This window comes from Thermobia domestica, chromosome 7 (genome assembly GCF_964235325.1).
Source record: "Thermobia domestica chromosome 7, izTheDome1.hap1.1, whole genome shotgun sequence".
Classification (NCBI taxonomy): Eukaryota; Metazoa; Arthropoda; class Insecta; order Zygentoma; family Lepismatidae; genus Thermobia; species Thermobia domestica.
The window spans coordinates 10,907,382-10,925,345 of NC_137460.1; the positions used below are offsets into that span (position 1 = coordinate 10,907,382).

The following is a 17,964-nucleotide window of genomic DNA, read 5'->3' on the forward strand; positions in this document are numbered from 1 at the left end:
CACTAGAAGTAAATATAACATAGTATTAAACTAGAGTTCGAGGCATTGCTGCCTATCACGACACCTCGAACTCCCCCTTGTACAATTTTGTATACAAACAACAGCTGAGATATCTTGCTTCTGATTGGCTTCTGGCATCGCCAATCCCCTTCAAGTATACTGATTTTAAATTTCTATACATAGGCTCTTTCTATTGTTGCCAATAACACAAAATGACAATCTTTACTAAACTAAACCAAACTAACAATTAATTAACTTAAACAATTAAGCAAATAATTATATATACCATAGTAAATATACATGTTCAAATCTTATACTTTAAGGTTTTTTAATAACTTATTCCACTCTGGTCGATGTTAAGTCCTGAGTTCCAGTTCATTGTTTTATTACTCTCCATTTCAATATATCGTGCTTCCTTCCATTTTCTGACTATTCTTCTATCTTCTTGGTCTAGAATTTTTACTTCATTCCATTTTACTGCATGTCCCGTGTTCCTTATGTGTTTATAGACCACATTTTTGTCCCTGTCTAACCTCACATCATTCACATGTTAATTTATCTTTCTCTTAGTCTCTTTCCAGTTTCTCCAATATAATACATATCACACTCGCTGCACTGAATTTTGTAGATTACTCCTTTTTTCTCCATCAATATTCCTTGCTCTTCTTTTCTCTTCTTCCTTCTTTTCACCCTTATCACTTCCAACAGTCTCTTGCTTCCTTTCCTATATGTTGATATGCCTCCCAAATTCTTAAGTTTTCTTTTAATAATTTCTGTTTCTTACCCCAAACTTTCTATCCTCCATCACATTTTTCTCTCTCCTATCCCTCCTCGTTTCGCTCCCCTTCTCGGCTTTTTTCTTCTCTTTCTCCGTTTTTATTCTCCAATCTCCTTCTGTACTTTAACTTTTTACTATCACATCCGTTATTCTCTAGCTACTTATGGAATGATTATATACTCTGTACTGCCGTGTCGTTTTCACTGCTTATTTGCATAATTCTATTCTCCATGTTATTGATGAAATTCCTTCTGGTTAAGTAATCCACACCACTTTTGGCGTGGCAATAGTTTCCCGACGCGCAACTTTTTTTGGTATCATTCTGTGTATATCACTCCTTGTTTTCTCCTTGTTCTCATATCCAGGAGAACTATACCCTCTTCCTTTTCCACCTCTAGTTCCAGTTGTATGCCTTTCTCTATATCCTCAATTTCTTTTACAAACTTTTCCAATTGCCTTACAGTTCCTTTTCATACCCCCAAGCAATCATCAACATAAATTTATTTACCAAAAAACACTAATTTGTCATTTCCTTTCATCCTTATTTTCTTCACCCAGTCATTCATCACAATTTCTGCCAGCACCGTACTCAACCTGGAACCTATGCTTATTATCTCCTTAATTTTTACTAACTTTTCACCTATAACACATAACTGTTATTCCATATAGTCTTCAGGGCCTCCGTCAGTCCTTCTCCACTCCAACTATTGATCCTCCTATCCTTCATCAATTCTGTAATGACTTTAATAATGTTGTTCCTTCTTAGGCTTGGAAACATAGCTTTTACGTCAACACTGAACATGATTGTTTTAACTTTGCTCTGTCCTACTTTCTCTAGTTTTCTTTTTAACTCCATCGAGTTCTTTACACTGATACTGTCTTGTTGCTTGCTTCACATTTCTAAAATCTTCTTTAAATCCTCCTCCAGTGGTTCAAATATAATTCCTCGGCAAACTAATACTGGTCTCAGTTTTACTTCATCCTTATGTTTATATACAAGATTGTACATTACTCCTGTATATTATAGTGTCTGATGAAGCCAAAAAGTTTGTTGACGAAACTGTCACAAGTATTTAGTTTTTAAAGTAAATATATTGTTTTGCTCAGCAAATAATAAGTTTATATTTAATTATATACAAAGCAAAGCTTCTACTTATGGAAAACACTAAACCTTCTTTAGTGAGCTCATTATATATTCAAAACTCCTGTCAATATAATCTTTTAGTTAAAAATTATATTAGAACAACTCCCTGTTCGTTATATAATTTTCTTAGTCGTACTTACATTTGTTTTGGTAGAGTCTTTTCATAACTAACACTAAACTGGTAAACTTGTCAAGATACACTTTTAAATTAAGCAATAAATAAATAAATAAATAATAAAAATAAAAATAAAAATAAAAAAATAAAAATAAAATAAAATAAAATAAAATAAAATAAAATAAAATAAAATAAAATAAAATAAAAATAAAAAATGTTACTAACGTTCAGTATTAGAAGTGGAAGGACATATAGCACCCTATTCTCTTGGCTTTAACCTTCATTTTCGACCTTTCTCTTGATGGAAAGAAAGTACAGGAACTCTATATATTTAAGGCCGTACCGACGAGGGAATATTAAGGCATACATTCCCTTCCCTCAAAATATTGAAGCTTACACTGATTAAATTTTAATTTTAATTCATTTTCTAGTCCTTATAATAAGGGCTTTTTGTTTTTAAATATCTCGCCTTCGATTCTTTTTCTAAAACCTTATTATCATTTGTCGATGTAGGGGAAAATTTTATTAATTCTTTTCAGGGGAAAAATAATACTACTTACAGTATAATCTAACAAAATTATTTAATCTAAAACTTTGCACTTACCATTTATATATACAGTGAAACCTGTCTTTAGCGGAATCGAGCGGGACTTGCAAAAATTTCCGTTAAAGTCAGATTTCCGTTTAGTGGAGGTAGACCTTTCCTTTAAAAAAAAATACATGCTTATAAAGGAGCATACTGTGAAAATATATTGCTGTACGTACATTGTTCGATTACAGTACTTCTTTCATCTACGAATAAATACACACAATAAAATAAAATAAAATAAAATAAAATGAATACAAAATATACTATGCACACGTTTTCTTTATTTTTCTAATAGCCAAGCAGGGTTTTCTGTGTACATTGCTGCTTGGCTGCTTGCTTTCCGCATACATTTTAGCCTGAGAAATTATACAAAGGAATCAGAATCATTTTTCCGTAAGGCAAATTTTTGCAGTAAAACTTCTGAGAGCATCTTGATATATATTTATTCTACACTCTTCTTCGAACTCGGTATCTTATTCCTCTTCTTCCTCTATCTCGTTTTCTTCTTTCCGACATTCCGAATGATTCTTGATTAAGTTGCGGGTATTAAAGACAATTTCTGGGGGTGAATATGAGTAGTGGTTGGGGAAGGTAAACACTGTCCAGAAATATTTAACAAAAGAACGAACATTTTATCGCAGACAGTGGAATGTATATGTCTCACAAAATGTCTAAACATCTTCTAAACGCTGTAGTCCGGAACTCAGAATTTCCCGTTAAATGTTTATTTTTCTTTCCGTTGTCCGCGTAACACAGTTTCCGCTTAGTGAAGGGACTTTTACACGTTTTGTTCTCCAAAATTCATGGGACCGTGAAATATTTCCGTTTAATAAAGGGTCCGTTGAAGACAGGTTTTACTGTACTAAACTATTATATATGTTAAAAGAAATTAAGCGCCTTTTCACACACGTTTGTGATGTTTTTATTACATCGAAAGTATATTAATAATTAATACATATATAGTGTCCTTCCGATGTCCATTATGTTGTACAATAAGTTGCCTATAAACTTAAAATATATTCAAATCATAGTGAAATTCACAAAGGAGTTATTCAAGTGTCTAACAAAAAGAATTGTGCTAGGGACAGCTGTGCTACGAAACATCAAATCCTTTCTTCAGAGACACATAATAATTAACTAATATGAATATTTCAAGTAATTAATTGGCGTATTTCGTTTTATGTACACACTGAATATTAAAGTATAAATAAGTTTTAGTACAAATTCTACAGTATTTGGATTTATGCTAATTCTGATTAATTATTCTTAGAGATACGTATGTACATAATTACTCGAAAATTGTATTGTTCTGTGTAATACTAAATTAGGTAAAGCACAAATTTTGTAAGAACTACTCTCATAATAAATTCCAATAAATACATTAATATATTTGAGTGTACGGGGAGACAATGACGAGAAACCTACCATAAACAATTTAAATATTATGAAAAGTAGAATCATAGAATTAAATAATTACTGAGAGCTAATATAGTATCACAGTGAGAATTTTGTATGTAATGGAACCGAGATATATAATCTCTTTTACCCTAAAGAGCTAAAACGTGGGAAGTAAAATTCAAAATAAATAAATAAATAAATAAATACAACTAGGAGCTAATCTTATCTTGAAGTTGGGAGGACTCAAACTTGATTTCTGATACTTTGTGACTGGTATCCTGACTGAACTATTTTACTTATATTCACATACATTCACTTAAGGAGCAAATGCTTACATTATATTTTACCTGTTACAACTTATTCCTTTTCTATAGCTCGCCACACGAAAAAGATTATCTTCAGATGAATATAGTCTTGAAATGATAAAACACGCATAGCTATAATAAAGATGTCCCTAGTTTGAAAATAAATTTACTTTACGATTTTTTATCATAAAAATTCAGGAAATTTTCTTATGTAAAACTGTCTAAGTTGTGCTTATCTTAGTATATTACTTAAAAATGGAAAACAGTGATGAAATGATTCACTAAAGCTAGGGAATCATTGTTCAGAATAAGTCATTGTATCTCTTTTCAATTATATTATCACGAGTGATTACAGGTATTATTTATGTTGGGTTCTTTTACAATAAATTATATTTTTTTAACATTAATATTTTAATACCTGAAGTTCCGGTTTTGTTCTGTGGTCCAGTCGTAATTTATAAATCTTTGGATTTCAAGGAATGAAATCCTTAAATTTGTCATTTTGCTTATTTCTTTCCGATTTGTATATAAATAGAAATACTTACCGTAGATAATAGTGTAAATCCATTCCTTTAAATAAAAGATACACTTGTAGAAGTGTTTGTGTCACTGTTTTTCTGTAGAAATGTTTGTATCTTCCCTAATATGTTATACAGTGTCTTTCTGCCCATCTTACACATTGTTTTGCCATAATTAATTTAAAATCTATCGAAATGGTGAACTTGACACGTTATTAGAATTAAACATCATAATATTAGAATAAAAAAGTACTCACAATAAAAGTTTTCCTAAATTTGAAACAAATGCAACATGAAAATTCTCGAGATTTGTGCTCTCATAAGCACTAAGACCAATTCAAGAGGCAAGCAATAGAAACAAAAGGTAAAATTTAGGTAATTTGCAGCAAGGACAAGTACTATGAAATTGTCGTAAGAAAACATATGTTCTTTCTACATATATCATAAATGCTACCTTTTAATTAAGGTTCATTTTTTGACAAGATCAAAAATTTCATGAACATCCAAAAATTTTGTCATAATAGGTTTGTTCTCTTATAAATTTGATGCGTTTTTGAGTTGACTTTTCGTGTTTCGAATAATTTTGCTTTTTTCTTGGATATGGAAATAAATAATGTGATAACATTTGATTTAATTTACTTCAGGTGTTCTTTTAAACTATTCATTGAGCCTGTCATAGATACGCATTACTGTAAAGTTAAAAGAGAACTGGACAGTGGCGGGTTCTAGAGGGAAGTCACATAGGTAAAGATCAAACTTTTATTGCTACAAACAAGAGAAGAAAATCTGCTAAAGTACTAATTTCGTATACAAAATTTAGTATATCAAACAGACATTCTTCCCTTAGTTCATAGTGATAAAAAATTCTAATTCTCACCCACTTGACCTCCCTCGAGGAAAGCCACTTTGTTCAACTGGAACTATGGTATCTATACTAGATAACAAATTAGTAAACCAACATGGTACACTATCTTAATTTATAATAAGAAAAATCGTAATGCTTCAATGTACCAAAATTGGTGAAAATTTACTATGGATCCGCATAAATTTGGAAGTTAAGTGTTTTTTTTTTTTTTTTTACTTCAGAAGAAAAAATACATTACTCTACTCAATTGTATTAAGCAAGATAAATGAATCTAACATAAAGTAATGAAACTGATATTAGGATAACATAATAATACTGTAAAGTAGGTAAGAGAATTTTAAATTGTTAGGGCATTAAAAGATTTATTTCAAGGAACATTTAATTGTGGTTATTATCTATCTGCCAAACTAAGGTAAAATTAGTTAAAGTTAGTTAAATCTAATTGTTATAACCATTCATTATATTAAGATAAGGTGCATTTATTTATTGCTCTCTGATTATTTGGTAGAGATTTGCTCTTCAGTTTCCTCCCTTGTTCTTCTATAGTCCTCCTTAAACATACTCACAACAGATTCAAAACGTGCGTATTTTAACTACTGCTTTTTAAATCCATCTGAGAAGAATTTATTGGTTTAAGAGAAATAATATGATGTTTCCTTCTAGCAACGTGCCAAGGTAGGTCTTGTTATGTTTAAAATATTGTTCCCTCACTTACTACTCTACGTAGATCACTTATAGTTTGAATTTCAAACCATGAGGTAGTAAACGTGTACACTGACAGATCAGATCGAAGATTATATATTTTTATAATATATTACTATAGAAACTATCGGAGATTTTAAAAAAAGATATGTTTCATATTTAGCTTGACTTAATTAAGCAGAACCACTATCAGTTAATTATATTAATATGTTTATGCTCTGTCAATTTTATTTATCATTTTTTTTTTTTTTTTTTTTGTGTGTGTGCCCTTGGAGATTATGTGCTTGCAATTATATTACCGTATTTCTAAATTCGTGTACTCTTTATTGGTATAAATAGTTCTCAATTATTCTTAAGTTGATCTGAAACAGCAAAAGAAGTCGTGCGAGATTTTGGATATTTACCAAGTACTTTTTCTTTCAGTGCCTAAGAAAAAGCTCAAAGGTATGACCATTGTCAAATTGTAGTGTTGCTGCAAAATTAGTTCTTTGTATAGATTCTAGTAGATTATTTTTCCCATTGTATTTTCAAGTATTTCGTAGTTATTTTATAGAAAAGATTTGCTGTGGAAGATACTTATTTTTTTGAAAAAAAGTAATATTTCGGTATAAAGTATTGTATTGGCAAAGTACAGAGTTTTATTCCATAAGGTGATGCTAGATTTTAGCATGCTGATGGTATTCGAAAAATAAAAAAAACAGCACCTTATAAAACATTTTCCCTTATTTGTTGAATCTCAAATAAATTTAATACTATTAATATTATTTTATTTTAAATTTATGAAGCTGAAATGTCTGCAAATCACTCAGCTTGTACACAAAATTTGTGTTAACATAAATCTTAAAAATTCTCAACACCCCATTTGTATGAGGATAGCTTGATTATATTTTGATAATATATTAATGTAATTTAAGTTAGAGAGAATTAACTTCAACAGATAGATTCGGAAAATTGATCATTATATTTAGCATTAAGTGAAGTAATGTTATTAAGAATATCAATTAGTGCCAATACCAATTTCTACGGTATACTTGCACTATCAAGAGCCCTGATCTCGGTGCTTAAAAATATAAGAAACGAGGACAAATACACCAAGAAACAAAAGGGAAAACACCGGGGAAGGGTGGTTCTAGAATAGAATATACAAGCTATACAAATATTGCAACAATGTTCTAAGCCAATGTGAAGTGGTGGTTCTTGAGAGAGGTTTTATCAGTAAAAAATGTTCATTTTATCGTTACATGTTAGGACAAGAAAACTTCATATAGATCCAGAAAGATATATTCTTCGATAATAAATATATTAATTGAGCTTTCTTTTCTTAACTTCTAAGGACAAAAATTAAATTTTTACCGATGGTATTTTTTTCGAAAGCCTCCACTACTCAAAAGTTTGTTCTCTACACTGTATTACCCCGGCCATTCTATGACCTTAAATACAATTTGGCCCTAAGTTTTTGAGATAATTTTAACGGAAAAATAAAAGTACTTAGTGTAAAATATGAAATACACTTTGAAAATACAGTGTGAGCCATGGGAAATGAAACACTTGAAAGTAACAACACTGCTAAACTGAAGCACGTGGTGGCGCTAGTTGCCATGCCGTCTACATCACAGAGGTCTGCCATTTAGTTTACCATGAGTCGTTGACCAGTGCAAGTGCGTGTTGAAGCGGTGAAAGCATTTGTTCACAGAAGATTGTAGTTGCTGTTCAGCGGGAACTGCGACCTGGCCAGGACCGATAATTTAGTATACCAAACAGGAAAGGAATTATCAGGTGGGTAAAACAATGGAGAGACTGGTTTTGTTGTCAACAGAAAGCATGAAGAACCTTCAAGGACAGTCCATACATCAGAAAACATCGATCGTGTATGCCAGGCTTCGCAGCAAATTCCGCAAAGATCAGCTCGTCACCATGCAAGAACACTGTACATCTCGCAAATATCAGTGCGTCGCATTTTGAAAGAAGACCTACACTATAATCTACACACTATACAGACTGTGAAACAGCTACGATTAGTTAACAAAAAGACTTTTCCCAACTGCTTGTAGACAAACTGCATCAAGAGGAAGACTCGCTGGGTAACCTTATGATGTTTGATGAGACGAATTTCTACCTGAATAAATGTGTCTATAAACAGAATTTTCGTTCTTGGTCGGACACAAATCCTCAAATTCTCCATGAGACTCCTCAGTACGGCCCTAAGATTGTCGTATGGCGTAGCATCAATTGTTGTGGCATTGTTTCACCCACTTGCTTTCAAATTTGGCACTAAAATGCCGGTTCTACCCACATTGCAGCTTCCGCTGAACAGCAACTATACTCTTTCGTGAACAAAGGCTTCCATCGATTGAATACGTAGGTGCACTGGCCAATGACTCATAATAAACTAAGTGGCAGAGGTCTCTGATGTAGATGGCATGGCAACTAGCGCCACCATGCGCTTCAATTTGGCAGTGTTGCCACTTTCAAGTGTCTCATTTTCCGTGGCTCACCTTGTAGGTAAGGGATTCACATTGTATTGAATCATAGTTCTAGTCCTTAAAAAAAAAATTAATTGAGTGCATGTTCTGCGCTTTAAGACTAACATTGTAATGGATTTATCATAATACAGTGATTTTCCCATTTTATAACGTTAAAAATTTAGTGCAGATATTTTAAATATCTTATATTCACCATTATTAAGTGTTCATTAGCAAGACAAATGTATGCAAATGTAAAATCCTACCTATACAGTACTCCAAATATAAGAAGCTATAGGACACATATTTATAAGAAAAATGACTTACTTTACTCCAAAAGTTCACGAACATAACACCAAAGTAAGGCACATAATGAAATCTTCTTGCGATCTCGATTTACGTCGAAACTTTATTGAAACTTACATGGAAACTCAGATTGTATTGAGTACGAAAAGTATGCTCAGATGGATTTGAATACCTCGTAAAAGCATAGAAAAATTCATTATTAGCAAATTGCTCAACGCTATAGCATGGTCGCAGGAAAGTGATGTAAATGGAACAGTCCTACGTGGTATGAAATTTCTTTGTTTTAACTGTAAAGGACTAGATTGATATAATATTCTTTCTTCTTATTAATTATGCTCTTTTTACGAAATTGTTTTTATACTAAAAATATTGTACTTTATTCGAGCTAATACGATATTTGTTTATGTTACTAATCCATGTGTCCTACTTTAAACTACCGCGACCGAGGCTTCAGAAAAAAAATTAAACCTAAATAGGATAAGAATTTTACAGGAATCAGAATTTAAAATAAGCAATATACTGAACATTAGCTACTAACATGAATAATAATAAAAAAAAAAAATGGGGGAGGGCACGGTAACTCAATGGTGCATGAAGTCCTTGGTTCGGTGCATGAAGTCCTTGGATCCATCCAACTAAGTTTGTGATAAACAACATCGTGTAAATGAGTTTTTTTCGCATTCTCATTCAGAACAGTAATACGTATCCTTATTTCCTTCTGTTTTCTTGCTTTAACTTCTATTATCAGTGTTTACAAACTTTTTTCTGCAAAATTGTTTCCAGCGTAATGCTGTATTATCCTTGATTTGCTTTATCTTCTTCTAATTCATAACTTTGTCCATTTTCTCATACTAAATATAGTAAAATAAAAAATACATTTATGAATCACATCAACAGTTTCACGGACTCCCAAGAACTCAATTGAACACCACGCACGTAATCTCGAACTCCTTGTTTGGTAGGATTGTTGTACTGAGGGTTATGATTCCACATCAAATTGTAGGCCAACAATCCTTTAAAAAATGTAAAAACAACTAACTAGTCGTGACTTTTTAAATAATGCTATGATGTACTATTTTATAAGGTGCTGTGATTGGTAGAAACATAATTCATATCCCAGCCAATCAACGTTCTGCTAATTTTCCCAAGTAATTATTTATATCTTTTGGTTGCTACAATTATCATCGATTGTTTCTTGCAGTATGCATGAGTATGCTGGTTTTATTGAAGTCGGTATGTGTATAACTATATAGTAGTTGCATTACGTATTCCAAAACAGTACCTGATGCAAACTGCTTTACCAATACGTTATCATTATTATTATTATCATTATTATTCTGCTTACCTCTGAGGTTGTAATTTAGGCCTTGACTCGCTTGACAGTAGATTATTTTGAGGTGGAATGGTTTCATTTTTATTCAATAATTCAAGGAATTAATAATACCTGTTAAACCATAATATATATATCTACATACATACATATATATTACTTTGTAGCATGATTAGTTATATATCTGTTAACTCGAAGAAGATCTATTTTCAGAGTCCATTCGTAAAGCTTTGTTTTTTTATTTTCTTATTAGTACTGAAGATACATTATTGGTACTGTGAAATATAATTTAATATCAAGTGTGCGATATCTGTTACTATTTGTTGTTTCTTCGAATCTCTCTTTTTTTCGTGCGCATAGGTTATGTTCTTATACTACAGTAGTTAGCACATAGATGTATGACTAACTGATTCATACTAGCTTTGCTGTCTTAAATAATTTACACTAAAAGCACAAATCGCTCAGCAAAGCAACGTTTATTTTAAAAATAATAAATGTGTGACAGTTTCGCCAACTAACTGAACATATTGGCTTAATCAGACACTGTATTAACAAATTAAGGAAAAGCAAATCTGTGTTATGAATTGGAATACAGGACTTAAAATTAACGAACAGTGAGGCAAGTTATTGGTAAGACTTCATTTGTAGCTTAGTTTTCCACTGAACCAGGGAGAGAAAATGGATTTGCGGGTGTTTAGTTTCATTTTTGTCAACTTTTATTATGATTAGCTGAGTCTGTTTTGATCAGCCAATCAGTGTTTAGAACCGTTTTCTGGGATTCTGTTATATTTAGATGCAACTCTCACTTGTTTTTACAGTGTCTGATTAAGCCAACATGTTCAGTTGGTTGGTGAAACTGTCACACGTTAGTTATTTTTAAAATAGACGTTGCTTTGCGTAGCTATTTGTATTTTTATTGTACAAATAGATGAATGGTACTATGGAAATATAGATAATGTGTGTTAGGAACAATACATTACTGGTATGTTCTCAAATTTATATGTTTAATAGTCATTAGTGTGTGTGAATGTGCTGATTTGTTCTTTTCTACATTAATACTTTAGTGTTTCTTTTAAACACAAATAAAAAAGAAAGAAAAATGTGTATAGTGATCGAAGAACATGAAACGAAAAAGTTTATTTCACGTTAAAATTACGTTTAAATTCAAACAAAATGTATTTGAAAATTTTTATGTTGTGATGTTGGAAGTTTTCTTTCTGTAGTTATTGTAACATACATGTACTAGTACAAGTAGTAGACAAACTCTATTGTAATAAATATTTTCTATCTCTGTTGCTTAAAATATTTGGTATGTCTATTATGTTATTTTATAACAACATTATACATACAAACCTATCTAAACTAGCACACAAATCAAGCATAGTGCCAAATTCGTACATAAGGTGATAATTCTATAATTTCAATATAAGTTACGTCAAATTAAAGAATGCTATCAGGAAAGTTCCAAAGAACTTTATGTTACCCATAACCTTACCTTAGTTAACAATCTACTTATCCTTATTCATCTTACCACTCTGTAATCTACCTTACTCAAACATAATATTACGCCAGTCAAAGTTATTTTGATTGATATTTGTTGCTAAGTTTATGTAGATGTTGTTCATAACTACGAAGTATCTATTAACATTTGTATTATACAAAACAATTCTCAGCCTGGTACAAGAAGAATTACACATATTTTTTATTATTTAATCACCAGAACTACTATAAAATGTAAGAGAAAACTAATACTATGAAAAAACGTAAGATGCAGAGATGTGATATATTAGCTTCGTTTAGTTTGATAATTTCTTTCATCGAATATTTATCAGTTTACATAGTTCTCCTCCAATTACTATTATTAGTACCAAACCTTTGATAAAACATAAAAATATTATGTTTTATGAAACTCATTTCAAGGTAAAATATCGCTCACATTCATATATAATTAAAGTTGTGTTTATTTATCTCATAAACATGGCTATTTTATCTAGGTTGATTGCCTAGTAAAAACTTATTAGGTTGATAACTAGCTTCATATGTTCGTAATGTTTAGCTGAGCGAAACACATGAATTTTGTGAACCATTACAAATATTATCTCTACTTGTTTCATTTTTAATATTGACTGTTAAGCTACAAGTAAGGTAAAATATCAAGAAAGCATATATTATATCACACATATTTATTAATTAGTTTTAATATCAAGAAATAGTATAGATGCCACGTATACTAATGAATTAATTAATTTCACAATGTAACAGGATATTAATAAAAAGCAATTATTTTTCAATTGTAGATCTATTTTAAAAACTATATAATTTATTTAATGTGAAATGTGAAAATGTGAAATGTATAGACATATAATTAGCTAAATATAAACGACAGAAAGTTTGCTTTGTTGCTTGCAAAAAATGGTTAATAAAGAGTTAATGGTCACTATATATACTATCTAAGCATTACTCGAGCAGACGGTTCTACCAAATTTTGACACATTTCTTACATTTTCAGGTTAGGTTAGAGTTTTATATTTCTTTTAGCAGAGCATGCATTAAATGAGGAGCTCCATTACTACTTGCAGATTGACTTCAGGAGGGCTCAGTATAAATACAATGTAGACGTATGGCATAAAATATGAAACAACTAGTGCTAGTTGGCCTCTAAAAAGCACGAATGCTATCTAACCGGTCAGGTAGAAGCGCAGCAGGGGAGCCCAAGCGGTAGCAAGGGGGTGTCTCCGTAGGGAGCAGTCGCGTCAACAGAGAGTATACGCATAAACAAAGATAGTGAAAGAGTACACATAAACATAAAATACCTCTCACTATCACTCACAATTCATTTTAATACACTATAGACTGACAGTAATTACTTATATTCATACTATTGTTCCTTCACGAGAAACGTTTCACATCGTATTCTACCTATAAATGTTCTGTCTGATAGAACCATCTGCTCGAGTGAACCAACTATCTACAAGAGACGATAAAATGTATTTAGAAATACACATTTATTAATAAGCGCGAGAAAACTTTTATCATTGATCACACATATTTTTATTATAAGTAATTCTACAATATTATCAGTAATTAACGGAAGAAATTTTGTCTAAAGGTGAGACATATACCAAACGATGGAGCTGATTCAGCTGAACCAAATGCTATGAGTGAGTGTGTCAACTCACGCGTAATTTTCGAAGAAAGAAAAAAAAAAAAACGGGGGAAAATTAATTCCTTTGTAAACCTAGAAATCGATGCTTTACTAGTACAATATCACTTACTGAGGTGAAACAGATCCTGTAATATATCTTCATTAAGCTCTTTGTTATGACACTAGCGTGACGACAATAACGCTAATGAGATAGAGCCAACATTACGATGGGCTTCTGGGCTTCCTTCATTCAATTTAAATAGTTTTTTCAGTCATTACATTAGCTTCATCAAATCATTTCCCTGAAACAGTGAATAACATAAGAAGACATGGTCAGATTTTAAAAAAAAAAGTAACAATATAATAAATTACTATTCAATAAAGAAATATTCTAACCATCTTCATATATTAAGGAACTGTAACTTTTGTGTATTTACGTATGCATTTAAATATGTCTTCCTAATAGACTATGTAGAATTTAACAAATATATCAATATAGTTCAATACAGCGGAGTTTCTTTAATTTGAAATCCAAGAGGATACGAAAAAAAAAGTTCGAATTATACAAAATTATAACTATCTAAAAGAAAAATGCATTTTTAAAATTACCGCACCTACATGAAAAAGATAAATCAAAATAAAAAAATAAACCTGTGGTAGGGTTATCTTTAGGCAGTACATTATTTGTGTGATAAAATACTGCAAATAAACGGAATTTACTCGCATGCAAAATACGTCACATGTACCACGGAAACATATTTAAGTACAGTATTAAATATACTGACTTAACCTACAAATAAAACCTTAATTATTTCTTCTCAATTAAAGAAGTTCATAATATTTGTTTAGTTTGATTTTATTGGTTTTACATTATCAAAAAAAAAAAAAAAAATCTTCAATCTTATTTATTGCGTAAAATACTTCAGTAGTAACATTTGGTCGATATTCAATGTATCTTCTTAAATTTTCAAACACTTTGCAAGCTTCAGATGAGTTTCGTATATATTTTTTTTTTCTTTACGTTCTCGTCGTTCTCGTCATGATCTTCTTTGTCATCAGATGATAGTGGTTTAATGTCACTCCTCCCTAGGCTGCCTCTGGATAACTGAAAACCGGTTGAAACTGCATCCGTCTGTTTACAATCTGCCAAAAACTAAAAGATACTTGTACTGTATTACTTGGAATTACCCAAATAGGAAGTACAAAATTACCATTACTCATGATATTTTAACCATTGTTTTTAATATACGAGAATGGATTGAAAAGTTCGTGGCCTACAAAAATAGAACATATTTGGATGGATTATATTTTATTTTTCCATTTTATTCTCCTCGACCGAAATACATTTACACCACTTCTCCTGTAACGCTTCTAAACCTCCTCGAATCTGCAAAATATCTCAGATGCAAGGACGTATGAACGCACGCATTGGCCTGCTGAAACAACACCTTTTTTGACAGCATTCCTGGCCTTTCAATTTCGATTTCCTCACGCAAACGTTGCAGAAGGATTCAGTAGTATTCAGCATTGACAGTCATTCCCTTTTCCAAGAAATCAATCAGGATAATGTCCCTAGAATCTCAAATAATTTATGCCCTAACCTTGTTTCCGACAAAAGTTGTTTGATTTTTACTCAGTTATTACCAACAAATATAGCTACGCAGATAATATATATATATATATATATATATACAAACAAAAAAAAATTGCTTCCTTCCTAGTCAGGCCACGAACTTTTCAATCCACCCTCGTAGTTCTCAAGAGGAATAAAGTTTTATTCGAATTAACGAGAGTTCGCTGTATATGGCAATTTTCTGTTGAATAATGTAAGCAATTTTGTTCCTTTCTGGATATTAAATAATCAATCACATAAAGAATTGTATCTATCCATTCAACAGAAAGAGAAACAAGGATTTTATTGTTGAATTTTATAGGTATTTGAATAGCAAAAATAAAACTGTTAAGAAAAATGATATGTAATAACTTGTAAAACTAAACGTTTATAGTTTTCTATTATTTATAACGTATGTTTACATTTCAGGTTCATTAAAAAAATCTATTTTAAATAAAATGTTAGTCTAGCACGTTCACATGCAATAAATGAAATATTTGTGTATAAAAACTTCGAGTTAACTAACTGTATTTTTACTTAGGTGCTTAGTCTGGTGTTCAAAAATTGACTAGCTTAGTTGTAGACTATTCTTATGGACAACTGTTGTTGGTAGTGACTTGTGTATTCTATATTGCTTGTTGCTGGTTGGAGCAAATGCTGATGTTATCAGTATACAGTAGTCAAATTGTGTTTCGTAGCATCTTTGTTTGATTTTTATTTATTTATTTATTATTAATTTTATATATTTGTATAGTAAGTAGGAAGTTAATTGTTAACTATGTATTGCTTGTAAAATATAATATATAACTTAAGGATATTCTATTTTTTTTAAGATGGCAAAAATATATTACCTATAAATATGTTAATTTTATATTAAGATTGTCGCAAGTGAATGTATCTTCCGACATGGATTTGTGCATACAAAACCAAAAGTGATGCATGTTTGCCTATTTCTCGGATAATGTTATATACTTAGTGACATGTTTCATATATAAAAAATATTTTGAGATACGATGGATAATAACCCCATGTCGTAAGCGTCGGGGGACCACCAATGGGCAACTAGCGACATCTCGCCAAAAATTAGCGGCCCCGCATCGACGATCGGCGATGGCTCACTTACATTGTGAAAATTATACTACCAGTGAAAATTATACTACAGACACGACGAAACGACAATGAAGCACAAAATTACTCCCCCGAAATGTGTTAAATCGCCTATATGCGTGATTTGTTCGTTAAGGTGAGTCTAAAAATCCACTGAAAAAAAAGTACCACAGGGTAGACGTGTATTCTTCCGACTTCGACACGGAGGCGATGAAGAAAACCTCACTTGTAGAGGGACAAATCGTTGAGGTCTTTTTAATTTGGCCAATCAGAGTTCTTCTTTAACCCTGTATATTTGACGATAACCGTTTGGGATTAGATAAAATGCGTTCGCCCTGTAATTTTACAATAAAATGACGCGGGTCTATTTAATATATTTCATAGTTTTCCCATATTCACTTTCTAATGATCGGCGTCAGTTGCCATCTAAATTCATACAATTATATGCAAACACCTCAAGATTTTTCACGTCATGATGTAGTTCAGGGGTTACTCTTGACACAATGAGCTCACTATAGGAACAATTCGTCAAGAAAAAATAAAATAACTTCATGCACCTGATTGGCGATAGTTTGTGTTGGTCCCTTCGCGATTCTCTGGAACGAATCAAAGGAGCGCGGACCAAAATGAAGTTCTCGCTGATACGCTGTGGTACCTTCAACACCCCGACTCTAGCTATCTGTTTCGACTCAACGAAACCCTGCCGCCAGTGGCACACTAGCGACAATCCTTCGACGCGTCGCTATATCGACGATCGACATTTACCGGCAAGTGGGCCACTAGGTGTTGGCGATGTTAACAGCAAGGGGAATCATCCTAACTTGGGTGTTGGTAATCCATATTCATGAAACGTGAACAGTGAGACGAAACGAAAGAAGAATGTACCGTAATATCGACAACACAATTAGATGTGTTGAACCGACAGAAAAATGACAATTGCGTTGAAACATGAGTACTGAATTTAAAGAAATAAGACACAAGGACGCTCAGAAGATTGAAATCTTTGATGTAAGTTACTGATGGAAACTGGATTCAAAAGGACGGTTTGAATTGCAAGGGTATCGTTAACAACACTGGTGGGGGAATAAGATACGAACTTAATATTGTTTAAAAGAATACAAAATAAATAACAGAAATAAACTCTATGAACTTATCAGAAACTACTATCGAATTATACATGGTAGTATAAGATCTCACTGCTTTTGCCACTCTTCTCCAAGAGAAAAGAAAATAATTTATTCAGTTATGTTAAATTCGCTCCTGAACTCAGACTTTACATCTCACCTCAACTTGTTCTGTTGGTGGAAGGACAGTTTCGAGAACAATAATTCAAATAACCAAGAATAGTTGGAAGACGCAGTCAAATATTCATTAAGACAGAGCTTACTAGAATATTTCCAAACAAAATTTGAAACTTTCAGCAAGTTGCGCATGTATATTAACTCTGGTAAATGTTATTTTGAATAGATTTGTATTCTAAGTGAAAAACTTTGTAAATGCTTTAATTTATAACGGAATTCTAGGCAACAAGCATCACTTTCGGCGCATTATAATCTAAATACAAGACAAAAATAATTATGGTTATAGT

The 17,964-nt window shown here is 31.7% G+C and overlaps 1 protein-coding gene across 15 annotated transcripts in view; it reads left to right on the forward strand.

Annotated features, from left to right (window-relative positions):
- cac (calcium voltage-gated channel subunit cacophony) overlaps nucleotides 1-17,964 on the forward strand; it is a 1,271,727-nt gene that overhangs the window by 978,122 nt on the left and 275,641 nt on the right. For 11 of the 15 annotated variants that reach the window (XM_081764099.1, XM_081764101.1, XM_081764098.1 and 8 more), the window contains one exon: nucleotides 6,838-6,858. The exons of the other annotated variants lie outside the window; for them this stretch is intronic. In XM_081764099.1, coding sequence (XP_081620225.1) covers nucleotides 6,838-6,858 — 21 coding nt within the window. The remainder of the gene's footprint in view (nucleotides 1-6,837; nucleotides 6,859-17,964) is intronic. 15 annotated transcript variants of the gene reach the window in all.